The sequence below is a fragment of the Acomys russatus genome, chromosome 11, assembly GCF_903995435.1.
Source record: "Acomys russatus chromosome 11, mAcoRus1.1, whole genome shotgun sequence".
Taxonomy (NCBI): Eukaryota; Metazoa; Chordata; class Mammalia; order Rodentia; family Muridae; genus Acomys; species Acomys russatus.
The window spans coordinates 62,230,263-62,246,507 of NC_067147.1; the positions used below are offsets into that span (position 1 = coordinate 62,230,263).

Here is a 16,245-nt window from a genome sequence, read left to right on the forward strand (position 1 = left end):
TTCATTGTCTCAATCCGCACTCTCCACCTTAGCACTGAGAATTCTGAGAACTTTCGCCTCACTGAGAACAGTAATGTTTGCATAAAGGAAAAACTGTTTCCCAAAAACACCATGATATGGTGAAAATAATCAATGTTTACCTTTCTGCCTCTCCTGTTCCTCATCTTTCACACTACCGATGCCTTGGAGTTTTATTCTTCTGTTAGACTTTTAGTGCTATGTGCAGTTAAGAAATACAGCTTTAAAATTACAGTAAAAATAATTACAATATACAGATAATTCTTGTACATGCGTCTGTCTGTGCACCTTGGTCTTTGGATTCTGGGGTGCAGCTGTCTGAGGAAGCCAGAAGAGGGTGTTAGAACCCCTAGAATAGGAAGCACAGGAAGTTGCAACGACCCAGACCTTTGGACTCTGACTCTGGTCCTCTACCCAGTGTAGCCATTTGTCCAGCCACAGAGGAGAATATTATGAATAACATCACCAGGTCATTTTGCTCTTTCTGAATCTAGCCTGGGGTCACAGATATCCACATTCCTTTCCGCCTGAGTGCTGAGATTAAAAGCATGGGTCAGCACTGTAGCTTAAATGTCGATTTTTACATTTGATGCTTCCCTAGGTTGACACAGGTGCCACCTGTATTCATTAATTTAAAACATCACCCAGTTCATAGTGTGCTGCATCCATGTTCCTGAGAGAGCGCTGTCCACTGAGTGCGTGTTGTGTAATCACATTTTACTTTCTGAAAGGAGAACATTGTTGATTAAGTTCAGAAGTCTTTCAGTGTTCTTTTAGTTCAGTAAATTTTAGCAAATCTCACTGGTTAATATGCCTAAATGGACACCAGAGTCATTCATAAGCATTTGAAGTGATTAACCTTATGGTGAATGATTCAAGTGCTCTTAAAAAGGAAAAGTTCTCCTGACAGCTTAATGTTCTTCATGGCTATTATGGGCTGCAGAAGCACTAGGAGGAGATTCACACTTTACATTATAGAAATAGCCTTTTGCCGCAAAGTATATTACAAATACCTACCTGTTGGGCATGATGGAGACATCTATCCACTCTGTGTGCCTGGAGCTGTAAGGTCTTTAGTTTGACAAACATTGTTCATGTAGGGACTTTCTTTTGTGAAGTTCCCTGGCAAGTCTTTCTCTCTGTGTGGATGAAGGGTATCCCATGTGTCAGTCACACAGATGTGGTAGATTATTATGAGCCTGGGGACCTGAGGTGCTGTGGTCCCGTGTTTGAGAAAGGCTCTTGATCTTGCCTAATGATCACTCACCATCCTGCCTGTTTCATATAGGGGAGCATCATCCTGAAGTGCAGTCAGTGATGGAGGCTGCAGGGCTTTCTGCCCGTCCTTCTCCCATTATTCCTTTTCCACCCATTACAGCACGGAGCACATCCTGTGAATCTCTGCCTCACAGTAAAACCCCACAAAGTACAAGTGGTCATTCAACTAAAAATAATGACCCTAAGGTCTGGGAGTGAATATGTGTATGGCAAGGTGTAGAAACACTTAGAGATTGTGATCTAGGGTTGGAAGATGACGTTAGCAGGACCCTCGCCAGGATAAACACCAAGTAGAACAGGAGAGAACCAGGGTAGGGTGAAGGACAGATAAAAATGTGGTTTTTATTTTAGATCACAAGTGGGGGATGAGAAGAAGACTTGTGAGAGAGCAGGTGATATTTATCCCCTTAGAAGTCCAACTGCTGTGTGGGGGAGATTGGTTTTTAACCAGCTGAGAAACATCCTTGAGCAAATTCTGAGAGGAGATATAAATGTGAGCCCAAAACAGGAGGCGGTGCCTTTGGAGACTTGGGATAGGTGTGGCTGTTCATCGCTCCACTTCAAGATGCTCCTAGAGAGAAACACCCAAGAAAAGGCTTCAGGGCTCCAGCCTCTGGCTGAGGCTCTGAGTTCCAGTTACTCCAGGTTCCAGGAGAAGAAATGCTGCTGATTACGCCAGGAGAATTGTTCCTCAGAACTGATATCCTTACATTTTCATTATTGTATAATTTGATATATCCTTTTCCTATTGTTTAGTTAGTCGGGTTATAAGTGAGGTACTCTCAGTTATTGAGTTCGTAATAAAATATAATTGCTAAGAAAATTGAGTCTACTGCAGGGACCTGCCCAGGCTGGGGAGCAGGAGGTTCTGATTGGGAAAGAGCAAAGAAGTTGCTCCTTTGCACCCTTGCTCAGCTCTGCAGAGGATTTTCCCTCTGGACCCTGCATTCCCTCCTGTGTCCAGTGTCACATCTATGTGAGGGTTAGAAGAGAAGACATTTCTTCAGTGGACTGCAAAGGGAGCAGGGTGGGCAGGAGGAAGGGCACTAACAACCATGGCAGCCACCAGCAGCAGGAAGGGAGGCCAAATGGTCATCATCATGAAGACTGATGATGTCAGGGCTGGGTCTGCACTGCTCTCTTTTTAATTTATAGCCTTGACCCAGTGAGACCAAGTGGTTTCCCTAAACCTTCCCTGTGAGAGTGACAGGACCTGTTGGCTTGGGTAATGGAAAATGACCTCCTGGGAGCATCATCTTTAGAGTCCTGACCCCCCACCTAAGGTCCAGTGCTGGGGCCTGGTATCCTAGACCAGTGTCTGGGGTCACATTGCGTTACCCTGGTGTCTGTCCTCATGGTCCTTATGCCAACATCCTTGTGGGTTTAGGCTAGATGACAGGAAGTCAGCATTTCCCAAACGCTTTGATGTCAGGATCTTTACACTGGCTTAGAAATAATATGAGTTTCAATACTGATTATGCTTATGTGGATATCAATCCATATTCACTGTTATCAACTCTGAGATTTCAAGATTGGCTTCATGAAGGTATTAATATTTCATTGTATGCAGACTAGTTCAAGAGAGAAATTGCTACTTTCCTAATTACAGTGATATGATGAAGAAGAGATCATTAGTATGTTTGCCTCTCTACACATCCTTTCCTCACCTTTCCCATTTGTATATCTATCCTTAACTTTTTGTCTTTTTTGAAGATAAAGAATGAACAGATTCACAAAAATATATCAAATGAATAGTATGTACACACTCAACGATCTGTCCCCCATGTCTTCCCTGTGTTTGCATGCCTGTGTCACAGTTGCCTGAGGGGGCCAGATAGGGCACAGAATCCATGACTCTGGAGATTCAGCAATTTCTGGGCTAGGAAGCCTGGCTGATAAATATATAATGCAGTCCACAGAGAGCAGCTAGTGCTTTCCACTGCTGAGCCCCGTCTTCAGCTAAAATTAGATTTCCTTTCATGAACATCTTCAGATAAATGCAGGGTGTTTCTTTTCTTTACTATTTGACAGAATTCCACTATGTATCTTTGGCTGGCCTGGAACTTATTGTATAAGCCACACAGACATTCAACACAGAATAACACACCTGCACTGTTAGGATTTAAAAATAACTAGAGAGAAACACAACAGATTTGATATGGAGAGATTTATTTGAGGGAAGGGAAGTGGAAAGTAATTAGGGCCTGAGTGATCCATGAGAGACAGAGACAGGGAGAGAGAGATGGTGAGAGAGAGAGACAAAGAGAGAGAGAGAGAGAGACAGAAAGAGAGACACACAGAGAGACACACACAGAGAGAGACAGAGGACGCGCGCGTGCGCGCGCACACAAGAGAGAAAGAGAGAGAGAGAGAGAGAGAGAGTGCAACAAAATGTATTTCCAGATTATGAAGTGAAGGAGAAGCAAAAGCTCTGCCCTCAAAAGTTTAGAGTTGATGGCAGAGTGTGCCAGCCATGTCCTGCAGCAGAGACACTGAGGAGTGCTAGGAGAACCTGGCGCTGTCTTTCATGAGTCTGAGGCACACCATTCCAGCCTTCTGTTATAATAAATGTACAAAGGATAAAGAAAATCATCTTTGACTGCTTCTTGATAATACGGGGATGGCAAAAAGAGGTCAAACACTGAAATGTTGGCCAAGTCTTGGAGAACAGGCTGTTATTTTTGTTGTCCAGGATCAGAGAACATCTATGGCTGGGATGGGCAATGCAGGTCCAGCTGGCACAATCTGGGAGGTTGGACTGAGGCAGCTGTGGGTAGCTGCTTTGGGAATCTGGCAGGATACTGGAACATGTACCTGGTCAGAAGACAAAGTTGGGTAGGTCAGGGAGAAATTTCCTTTAGGTGAACATTTGAATCTTTTGGAAGAGTGAGTAGAGACAGATGTTTTGGAGCAAAGAAAAGTCTTGAATGAAGGGGATCTCTTTAAATGTACCCATTAATGTGACAGTAATTGAAAAGTTCCACTTTGGATCTTCCAATCTGTCATTTAAGGGATATTAAGGCCAATTTTGGTGGCATAGGCATGTAAGGTTAGATGCCACTAATGAGGGCATGGGGATTTGAAATCTCCAGAAGCCACCCCAAAGGGGAGCCAAGTGTCTGCTGCTACCATGGGGAGGTGGAGCCAGTGATCCAGTCAGGAGTCTGAGGACTGGATTTTGACCCAAAAATGGGTACAATGTGTTCTAAAAACATGTCAACACTCACCAGAGTCCAAGGGTATAGCCAGGACAGGAAGCAGCTTAGCCAGGAGACTCAGTACACCTTGCATGCTGGGATTCCAGCAGAAGGAGTGGGGCTGGGGTGAAGGGAGGGGGTGGGAGAAGGGCAGAGGGGAGGAGGGAGGAGAGAGAGTGGGTGGGGGAGGAACTGTGCCAGAGAGGAAGCTCACCCAGAGGGAAAGGCCCTAACTGTAGGTCAGTGAAATGGACCAGTCATGAAGATAGAGGTTGGGCTACCTCCTCTCCCCAGGGAACCAGAGAGGTATCAACAGTCTCTCAGAAAAAGGGAAGCACTAATGTCAACAAGGAACAGGGAGACTCACCAAGCAGCCAGTGTCCAGGGCAGAAAGCTGGCAGTCAGGAAAGGGGAGGGAATCCCACCCTCTGAAATAGACAAAAGGTGGGACTTAGGCTATTGATTGACAGTACCTTCGTGGGTTCCATTTGACCTGAGAGGGGAATTTCCTGTAGCTTACAAGAATCCTTGTAAGTTTACACAGGAGGTCAACTTTAGACACATTAGCATAACCATTGGTTGCCATTTGCCAACAATACATAATTTTAGGAAAACATATCAGACATACATTTTCCTGTTATAGTATAGCAGAGGCTTGGGGAGAAAATCTGAATTAAAAGCATGAATATTCTTTGAGGTGAGCGTAAGAAAGGTAGAAGCCTTATGGATCTTTCTGACAGAGCTATGCTGATTGATTTCAGGGCTCTGCACAGTCGATACAATAAGAACACAGCAACAGGCAGAAATCTGAACCATTTTTAAAAGGCAAATCGAAGGAATTTGAATTTGAAACTGCGATAGTGAATTATATAGGGGTTTGTTTTCTACCAGAGTTAGACTAACAAATTAGAGTGTTATAGATTAACGGCAAAATTATAAGCAGTCTCAATAGAATAGTACCATAGCAACAGGAAGTAAACTAAAGCATTACATCTATTTTAGATACCTTAAATCATCTTTTAGACCCTCTCACATTTATAACTTGCATTTGCCAACCTTAAAACACCTTCTTAGAGTTCCACAATGGCGGCGCCTATCACGCACTATATCTGGTCAGGGACCAAGGACTGGATTGGGAGCGACAGATTGCCGGAACTGGCGAACACTAGGTGAGGGGGTCCTGCACAGTGCAGACCACTGGTGGGCTTGGCCCTGGGCTAAGGAACAGCTGACAGGGGACCTGAACGCACTCTCCAGACTTCGGAAGGGAACCCGCTTGTGGACTGCAGCCAGCATCTATAGCCCAGGTGTAGTGTGTGCGAAGGTGGAACACCAGAGCCCATGGCCTTGGAAAGTCTCAGGGAAACAAGTGAATCTGTCCTTGGACACCCCCACCAACCCACCCTAGTACAGGGGGAGCTCCTGGAGGCCGCGGCCAAGCCATACCCAGAAAAAGCTTCCGTGGTCTGGGCAGTCCGGCCGGAGCCAAGAAGCCGGCCTAAGCAGACCGAGCCTGCAAAATTCGGCTGATAGAACCTGGCCAGGACAGTCCCCACGGCCCAGCAGGGACTCCCACACTCATGGGAGAAGCTTGACTGCCCTGAGGGTCTGGAAGGGGGTCTGAATTGCGGCCACTGCTCAGTGGGACTGAGCCTCCAAAGGTACGCAATCTAGGCTGGTCAGCTATCTAGACTGATATGGACAGGAACCTGTCGCCGGCCACAGCGGTCAGGGCCTGGACAGTTGGGCAGATAAAGCCACAGTCCTCACAGCCTGGCAGGGACTCTCACGCTTGTAGGAAAAACTGGCATGGCCTGGGTGTCTGAAAGAGAGTCTGAGTGGCGGTTGTGGCTTCTTGAGATGGAGCCACCAAGGGTGCGCAATCTAGATTCGTCAGCTCCCTAGACTGCTGCAGGCAGGAACCTGTCTGTGAACCACGGCAGACCGGGTCTGGACAATTGAACAGATAAAGCCACAGTTCTCATAGCCTAGCAGGGACTCCCCACGCTTGTGGGAGAAGCTGGACGGCCATGGGTGTCTGGAGGGGAGTCTGAGTTGTGGCTACTGCTCCTTAGGACGGAGCCACTAAGGGTGAGCAATCTGGACTGATCTGCTTTCTAAACTGCTCGGAGCAGGAACCTGTCTGTGGACCATGGTAAACCAGGCCTGGACAATTGGACAGATAAAGCCACAGTCCTCAGAGCAAGGCAGGGATTCCCCACGCCTGTGGGAGAAGCTGGCCTGCCCTGGGTGTCTGGAGGGGAGTCTCAGTTGTGGCTGTGGCTTGGTGGGACTGAGCTGCCAAGGGTGCACAATCTAGACTGGTCTGCTTTCTAGACTGATCCAGGCAGGAACCTGTCTGTGACCAGGGTGGTCCATACTGGGACCATTGGGCAGATAAAGCTACAGTAACCACAGTCTTGCGGGGTCTCCTACACACTTGGGAGAGGCTGGAATGCCCGGAGGGGTCGGGACAGAAAATTAAACAGCGGCCTCCAACACAGCTAGTCTGAATTCCTCAGTAGCGTGAACGGAATCAGGCAGAAGCCTACTTCTGCTGTCCCAGTCAGGAGCTTAACATGTAGAACAAAGTCTCCTGGAGCAGAAACCAGGTCACCTGCCTGGTACAGAGAAGAGCTCCCTGATCCCCACAGGCAAGGGCATGTGACCTATAATCACTCACCAACTACCCATCTCAATGACCAGTGAATAACACCAGAAGCTACCACCCAACACCACAGATAGCAAGGTGACTAAAGGAACACGTGAAAATGCAAACAACAAAACCCAAAACAACTCGTCACCCCCAGATCCCAGCTATCCCAAAGAAGCTATCCGGAGAACATAAACACAATCGAAATACAAGAAAATGACCTCAGATCCTTAGGAATGAAGATGATAATGGAGGAAACGAATAAAATCCGTAATCAGATGCAGGAAGATGCAGCCAAACAAGTGGAAGACATAAAAGAGGCCTATAGAGAGACACTGGGAAAATTCAGTTGTTTTTTTAAATTGGCAGGCTGCGATTTGCTACAGCAAAGAACCAATTATCATAAAAACTGATCTTACCAGGGTGTGATGGCGCACGCCTCTAATCCCAGCAGTCTGGAGGCAGAGGCAGGCAGATTGCTGTAAGTTAAATGACAGCCTGGTCTACAAAACAGGTACAGGACAGCCAAGGATACACAGAGAACCCTGTCTCCAAAACAAACAAACAAACAAAACAACAACAACAACAACAAAAAGCAATCTTATAAAAATCTTTTAAAAATCATAGGCCCCAAATAAGATCTAACAGTGTCCTTGTGTCAATGATGCTACTCACTGAGGATCTGCCAGCCCCCTTAGAGCAACTCGAAGATTATGAGAGAAGTGGTGACTGTGACACTGTGACAACAAGCAGAGTGAAATGCCCCAACAGCCGCAAGTCCTGAGGACACATACTCCTGAGGGCTCTGCCTCTGCAAGGCACAGCCATCACAGTTGTGCTAACCATTGGGCCACATTCCCTGAGTTCTAAAGCTGTATCGCCATTCCTCCTCCAAAGCCTTCAACAGTTTAGGATTTAAGAAAATGTTTTAAGGTGTAAAAAGATGTTTATAGCTTGATTAGACATAACTTAGGAAAGAAAGTTTCAGAACTGAACTATACACTCACCAAGATAGGATAGACAGTAGGGAACTTTCTCCAAAATTTCCACACAAATGGACTGGATATTATGAATGTAATTCTTACTTGATAGTTCTCATAACTGTTTTTGTTATATATAGCTTATTGATGCTAGATGAAAAAAAACAGTTTTTGGACTAAAAGGAGACTTTGGAAAAATAATATTTACATTGTGTAAATGTTGTGTTTGCATTGTCCACATGGGGGTTTGTGTACTGGCAGAGAGTTGATTCTTGGATGAACCTTGGAATTGTTATTTTTATGGATCATCACCTACCTCAATATTTTTGTAAACATACAATTTCCTCACCCACTGATTGGTTTAGTAAAGATCTGACAGCCAACACCTGAGGCAGGAAAGAAAAGGCAGGACTTGCAGGCAGAGGTAGAAATTGTGAGAAGATCAGGCAGGAGAGGAATCCACACGGCCAAGGCAACAGGCGGCTTGGGAGATGTAGACTAGAATAACAGGTTAATCTAGGTTAGTGGACCTACCAGAGTGTTATCCAGCTGAGGCCGAAGCTATAAGAAATAATAGTAAGTCCCTGTGTCATAATTTGGGAGCTGGCAGGTCTGAAACAGTCCAGTGATACAGGAGGAAGAGATGATATTCACTAGGTAGAATCCAAAGGAGTGCAGGGTGGGCAGAGAGACAGACCCAGCAGCTGTGAGAGGCAGTTACCTCACAGAGTCTAGTGTGTCCTAGTGCTTGTTTTAGGGAGTTTCTTTGTGTGCAGTTTCTCTCTGTAGCCTTGGCTGCCCTGGATTCCCTTTGTAGACCTGGCTGGCCTTGAACTCACAGTGATTCACCTGCCTCTGCCCCTCCCCTCAGTGCTGGGATTAAAGCCTTGAGCCACCACCACCACCCAGCCCAGATTGCTTCTTATTCACTTTACTAACCTGGTCTTCATTGTGGTGCTGACTGGCTTCTCTAATAGTTCCAAATGAGACTGACAGAACCCTGGAAGGATTCGTCATGGAAAGATTAACTGCTGGGTGAGGAATCTCCAGAGCCCTGCTTCCCCACTGCAGATGAAGCTCTGAGCCCTGGTATCCTGGGAGCAGTGTCTGGGGACAAGTTGATTACCCTGATGCCTGTACTTGTCCTGTTGACAGCATCCTCCAGAGTCCTAGCCCAGATGCTGACCTGAGTGACAGAATCAAGGAAGGGAAAGAAAGCAGAGGTCTCTGTCTGTCACTGAAGTGTCCAGCTCTGGGTCCTGCTCTGGGGTTCTCATGCCCTCACTAGAATGTCATGGCCTTTTCTGATTAGCTCAGATCTCCTGCACTTGCCTTAGCTTCATGGTGAGCTTCATCCCAGGAGTCCTAGGGAGGATTTCAAAATTAGGGTAGGAGTTGGCTGCTCTGTCACTGTCCGTGAAGACATTGTGTCCAGAGTGTGGAGAGTTGAAATGGCTGGAGCTGAGAAGGAAGTGCTACTGGAAGACCTCCGATGATTCCCTGCAACACATCTGCCCAGTAGTTCTCCATGACACCAGGATGATCGTTCCATCAACCAGGCATCCACTACAATCCTGGACACTCAGGGGTGACCTTACAAAGAACATCTTAGCTCCCACCTGATGGCCACCATTGTACATCTCTGAGATTAAGGACCCAGGTGTCCTCCCCTTCTATTTTTCTTGGATCTGGGCAGGTGTGGCCTTCCCTTCCCACATCTATGTCCACACAGTCACCATTTAGTAGTTCTGATCTTATATTTATTGTAGAGTTTGGGTCTGTGGCATGGGGCAGCTGCCATGGCTGTATAGTTGTGGCTCTCAGCGTTGGGAGATGGATAGCAGAAGGCATGTGGGATGTGGAGGACTTCTTGTGTCTGAGGTGCCCCCTCCCTCCTAAATCCATGGGCTATGAGGCTCAGATTTCATCATTTGGCCAGATACTTGTTGCATCCCAGCTGTAGAGGGGATTTAGAGGCCTGGAAGGTTCTTGGCCTGGGCTGTACAGTGTGTCTCAATACACAAATGAGGGACGGAGGGAGAGAGAAGCAGAAAAGAGATACAGAGACAGACACTGAGAGACAGAGAGGAAGAGAGACAGAGACATAGTTCTCCATCATATCAATGAGCACCCTGCCTTTCCTTCTCAGGGCTGCAGTCGGCTTCTCAGAGTTACTCCTCAGAAAGTGTTGGCTATTCAGACTACAATTGTTTCCTTTGCATACTTTGTAAACTTTGTATACTTTGTAGGAAACTGTCCAGACCCCCACCTGAGGACCTCCAGCAGGCTGGCCCATCTGCTGCAAATTTTGCCTCTGGGACCCCCTACATCTTTCCCTGGGCATCTCCCTTCAGCTCTTATAGTCCCCTGGGTGCCACTACTTACCCCCTCCCCTCCACAGTGTGCTCCCTGAGAATGGTGCTCAGATCTGCAGGCCCTGCTGCTGGCCTCTCTCCATCTCTGGACAGCAACACCTCAGGACTCCAGAAAGCCAGGACTGAATCTCCACAACCCTAGGACCTGAGATCACACACTTGGAGAAACTAAAAGCTGAAGCACTTAGAAAGCTCCAGCACCTGTGGCCCCAGGGGCAGCTGCTGCTGACAGGGAACTCAGGGACAGAGAGATATTCAACTCTATGTGGTAACAATGTAGAAACTTGCCATCCCTCTGAGCCAGGGATCTTTACATGGTCTGGCACTTCCTGCCAGGGACCAGGACCCCTTGGTTTAAGTTTATAGTTTAGTTAAGGAAAGTTATTATGTTTCCTTAGAGTTCAAGTCTGTGTAAACCCTTTAGCCTATCAGTCAATAGCCCCCCCCCCGCCCCCTCCCCAAACTCTAACCTTCAAAGTGACCCGTCTCCAGCTCCTCCAGATTTCTGCTAACTTTAGGTGAAAAGGCTGAACAACAGCAACAAAAACAAAACAAAACACCACTCCCTAAGCTTCCCCCGAGCTCAGGACTTGAAATCCCACCAATCTGCCCTCTGGAAATCTCTGCCCTAGAATGCTTTGGCCCCTAATCAATCCTATATAAAGCTCTGTTTGTCAGGTTCTCTCCTGCCTTCCCCTGGGATCAGGGGCAGCTCCTCCTGGATTCATCCCTCTAATGAATCTCATTTAAGAGATTTACTGTCTGGTGTGACTTTCCCATAGGAAGAAGCCAAGAAGCCCAGGAGAAAAGGAGTGAGGAAGGAGCAAAGCTCAGGCCCCTAAGCTCCTCTGCTTACCAGGAGTGGGGCAATCCCTTCCCTGGGAGCTGTAATGTCTCTGCTGAGGAGGCCTCCTCTCAGAGCAGTGAGGTTGCTGGGCTCCTGTCCCTTGGGACACTGTCCCACCTCAGAGCTGGGGTACCTTCCCAGGCCAAGGAGTTGTGGATTTTCTGGAAACCTTCCCACACTACCATGAAGACCAACAGTAACTGTTGGAGAATCTGTCAAGTGGCTGACCTTGTTCCAGACCCTGAGATTCAGCAAGGAGAAGCAGGCAGATATCACAGCCCTGGGATTGGAAGGATGGCTTGAAAGTGTTGAAAGTGCTTACTGCTCCTGCAGTAGGCCTGAACTCATTCACACAGCCCATCACAGGGAAACTCACAAGCCCTGTTACTCCACCTGATTGGAGTTGATGTCGTCTTCTGCCCTCCACAGTCACCTTCAATCAATTGGCATATCCTTCTGTCTCTGTCTCTCTCTCTGTCTCACACAACCACACACACACACACACACACACACACACACACACGCTTGCTCAAACTTACACTCATCAGACTCAGGCCTGAACATGCTGACTGCCAACATCAATAACAGCACAGACAATGAACAAGTCGCTACAAATGTGTGAAATCTTTGATCACATGTCATGGTGGAAGACGTTTATTCAAAGAAGAGGGATGAGGAGCTGGAAAGATGACCTGGAGGAGGTGGGGAGTGACAAAATGAAATCCCAGGGTAGACTGAGCAACAACTGTGTTGTTTCCCAGGCCATGCTTGACTGCATACAGTTTCCTACAGTCCTAAGAGGCAAAGGAAATAGCATAACATTTATTTATCCATCTTTTTAGTCAACACCAATCAATCACACAATATGGCAATATTTGTACAAACACACACAAACAGTATATTAAAGGCAGAATCATTAAAAAAAAAAAGGCAGAATCATGGGACCTGGCAGGATGGCTCAGTGGTCAAGAACCCTGGCTGCTCCTACAAAGGACCCAGTTTCATCTTCCAGAACTCTCATTGCAGATCACAATGGTCTGTAATTCCAGGGTATCAGACACCATCACAGAGACATACACACATGTAGGCAAAAATACCAATGTGCATGAAATAAATAAATTATTCAGAAACAGAATCATCAGGGTTGCAGTTCAGTGAAAACCAAAGTTTAGTCAGGGCAGAGGTTTTCCAGCCTGCAGTGTGGGAAACAGAGAGATGACTGGGAAAGGATGATAGTCAGTGTGGTGGGTGTTGCTGCGCAGGGCTGAGCTGCACTCACCACCTGCTCACACTGTGCTCACAGGAGACAGACACATTCACAGATGCAGGAAGAGAAGTCATCAGCTCAGGAAGCCACATGAGAGAAAGAGAAACCAGGCCTGTGCAGGGAGGCTTAGTCAGCTGCATTATCCTGCAGGTAAAGAGGACAAGGAAGAAATTCAGATCCTGTCTTTAAATGCTGACATACTGTACAGTCCACACAATCTGAAGAGGTCCCCCACCGAGCGTTCAATCCAATGATTTTATTCCTGTCACAGACGGCTGAACATCTAAGGAATTTTTCTTACTGGGTGATAAGTCCAGGTCAGGGCCGTTGAAGAGGCTCCAATGGCTCCTGTATGTATTATAACAAGTGACTCAGAGACAAGTCCCTGCGTAATTACTGAAAAGCCCGGATGCAGCTGCCTCACTTTTTATGCCCAGGAACAGACCCTTTTGTTAGAGGTCATGGAGGCAGGAGGATCTAGAGGGTCTAGAGAAATGTCCTCATGCTTGTATCAAATAATTTCCTAGAACTGTGATGCCTGACCCAGGGCACGATGAGGAAGCATGGTGTGAGACTGCACATGCAGAGGACTAACTGGACTCCGGGGTGTCTGCTCTAAACAGGAACATTTCCCTGTGACCTCTGTGAGATGAGCATCAGGTCTCCAACACCTGTACCATACAGGTCACAACTCTGTCCACTATTTTCTGTAGGCTTCACAATGGAGTTAATGTCAGCACTTCATGCCAAGGCTGAGCAAGCAACTATGCAGATGAAATTAGCTCTCATGCAGGCAGGTACACCACCGCTTGGCCTTGGTATTCCCATGGAGACATGAGCTCAGACACTGCTCTTTCCTTACCTTTAGACCTCCTCTTCCAAATAAGAAAAGTCACCACAGCTCCTGTGAGCAGAGCGCCAAGAGCCAGAGCAGTAACAACAGCCATGATGGGGATGGAGGGCTGTGGAGGCTCTGGGAAGGAAAGGAGGGGAAATCAAGAGTGAGGACTCTGACCTCCAGCTCTCAGTCTAGACCCTGCTCCAGTTCCCCCAAAGGACCCCCACTCTCTCAGGGAATAGCCTCTGTGCTCACTCCCAGTGCTTACCCCATCTCAGGGTGAAAGGCTCAGGCAGTCCCCCATGGACCACATGGCATGTGTAGCTCTGCTCTTCCCCAGAAGACACCACCACAGCTGCCAACTTCTGGAAAGTTCCATCCCCTGCTGGCCTGGTGTTCATTATCTCCATGTCCTGTGTCTGGTTGCTGCCATCCTTTTGCCAGGTGAGGGAGATTCCAGCAGGGTAGAAGTTCAGGGCCAAGCACCTCAGTATGATTTTCCTGTCAGGTCTGACCTTATGGGTCACATGCATTTTGGGGATGTCTGATGAGAGCAAAATGGAAACTTCAGACTTTTTTGTACCATTCTTCCTGAAAATCCACGAATGCTCATTCAACCTTGTGTAGATGTGTGGAAGAGTCGGCTTGAAGGAGAGGTGCTGACCACACAGCAGCCTTAACTCAAGATAAGGATGGGGTAATCTATTCCTTGGAAAACTTAAGAGCCAACATTATACAGCATATAAAAGACACTGGATCTCCCTCTAGGAATATGGATTTATGGTTTTGCCTGGGTGGAGATGAAAGACTCATTAACACTGAGGTCAGACCCCAAACTCACTCTGCAAGGACAGTGGAAAAAACCTGAGGAGCTCATTGTCCACAGTGCACATGGAAGGAACTGCTGCTTAACTGACAGGCTGAACTGTCCTGAGAGAAGGCTTAGCCCTACGGAGAGTCCCTCTCTCTAGTTGAATCAGGAAACTCACAAGCTCTCTATGCCCTTCTATGCAAGACTGAGTGAGGACTCCAGCTGCTCCCTGCTGAGGAGGAATCCTCAGAGGACAGGAGCTCCAGTCTCAGAGCAGATGAGGCAGTTTCTGTCCTTACCCATTCTCAGCAAAAATTCCTTCCCGTATTCCAGCTGTGTGAGGAGAGTCTCTACGCAATGATGTTCCATATAAGTCTTCACTTGATAAGCAAAGCCTGACTCCTCCCACTCTTGCCTGAGCATCTCAGCTGCTTTGCCAACTGTGGTCCAGGTCGTCATGTCCTCGTTTAGTGCAATGTAGTCTTGGCCATTGAAGGATAATTCAAAGAACCGGTTACTGACGTCCCATCCAGGCAGCACCTCACACCCATGTCTCAACTGGATTGTGTGGGATCCTGGAGAAAACACTACTGTAAGCCACTCCAATGGGTATGGACCTCCTGATAGTTAGACCTCACATATGGCCTTCCTAAGTATCCAGAGTTGATCTTAAACTGCACAGTAAAGCAGGGCAGTGTTCCCTCACTCTCTGGAGCCTAGTCACCATGGGTCACCCCTTTTAGAGGTAAACCTAGAACATGTCAAATGGTGGCAACGCTATGGAGGGTTCAACATTTGGTATTTCTGATTTGAACCCACTCACCAGTTGTGGTATAGTTGTAGATGTTGAGCATTTTCGGCAGCCACTTTCCGAACTTCTGTGACAAATCCAGGAAAAGGCCAGTTTCCCACTCCCAATAATGTGGTTCCTGCTGATCCACCCAAGGTGCACAGTGCTCTGCCCTTGGAGTCTCTGCTGTGCTGTTGAGTCTCTCAATCTGAATGTCATCCACATAGCCAACAGGAATGAACTGGGGCTCCATGCCAGACCCAGTGAGAAAAGTTAGACAATAGCGCAGTGAGTGTGAACCTAGGAGCAGTGGCCTTTAGACATTGATCCCACACTAGTGCCCCATGCTGCTCCACAAAATGGACTCTGGGGAGAGCTAGGGACAGACACAGGGCAGGATGCCAAACAGAGAGGAAAACAGAAGGCTCTGGCTGGGCTAGGGAGAAGACAAACATCCCCGGTGCTACACCCCTAGAAGATGGAGTCCTTTATTTCCCAGCTTAGATCCTTTCCCTATGGACACCCACACTCACCCTCTGCATGCCTGGACAGGGCCAGGTTTGCCAGGAGCAGCAGGAGGAAAGCCTCAGGAACAAACATCTTCATCCTTCTTGAGAGTGAAGACTGAGTCTCTGCTAGTGTGTGTTTATAATCTTGATATGGAGGAGGCTGATTGGTTTCTGAAGAATTCCCAAAGGTAGTGATTGAGGGCATTTGTGTTGAGTCATGGAAAGATGAACTCCTGGAAGAGAAATCTCTAGAGCCCTGCCTGCCCAGCTCAGATCCAGCTCTGGGACCTGGGATCCTAGGAGCACTGCCTGGGGACAAGGTGCTTACCCTGATCATTGTCCCCTCATCTGGTCACAGTATCCTCTGGGTCCAGCTCAGAGGCCATTGAGTCAACAAATCTCAGACACTGAGATGTCAGGGTATCTGCAGAGTCTTAGAAATGGGTTGATCCTCAGAGGTATACATTCCTGTGTGTATTAAATCAATCTGTGTTCACCAACTTAGGAACTGAGAATTCTGAGACATTTGCTTCACTCAGCACATTAAAGATAACATTTCCAAAAAGGAACGCCTATTTTCCAAAACAATATAATATAGTGAAAATAATCAATGTCTACATTTCTTCCTCTTCTTTTCCTCATCTTATGTACTAGAGATCATTTAGAGATTTAGTCCTCTGTT

General features: G+C 47.2%; 1 protein-coding gene across 1 annotated transcript; it reads right to left on the bottom strand.

Moving 5' to 3' along the window:
* Window positions 1-13,400: 13,400 nt before the first annotated feature.
* Window positions 13,401-15,307, bottom strand: LOC127195104 (saoe class I histocompatibility antigen, A alpha chain-like). The gene is made up of 4 exons (XM_051152541.1): window positions 15,088-15,307; window positions 14,564-14,839; window positions 13,722-13,997; window positions 13,401-13,588 (listed from the first exon to the last, which is right to left on the bottom strand). The coding sequence occupies exons 1-4, from the start codon at window positions 15,305-15,307 to the stop codon at window positions 13,401-13,403; spliced, it is 960 nt and encodes a 319-aa protein (XP_051008498.1).
* Window positions 15,308-16,245: the final 938 nt, after the last annotated feature.

What these genes read in the sequence shown, in the direction of transcription:
- LOC127195104 (XM_051152541.1), bottom strand. Translation starts at nt 15,307, where the DNA reads ATGGAGCCCCAGTTCATTCCTGTTGGCTATGTGGATGACATTCAGATT. An exon ending in CTACAACTATACCACAACTG is followed by an intron (nt 14,840 to 15,087) that starts GTGAGTGGGTTC and finishes TGTTTTCTCCAG; the next exon opens with GATCCCACACAATCCAGTTG. An exon ending in GGAATTTTTGCTGAGAATGG is followed by an intron (nt 13,998 to 14,563) that starts GTAAGGACAGAA and finishes TGCTCTCATCAG; the next exon opens with ACATCCCCAAAATGCATGTG.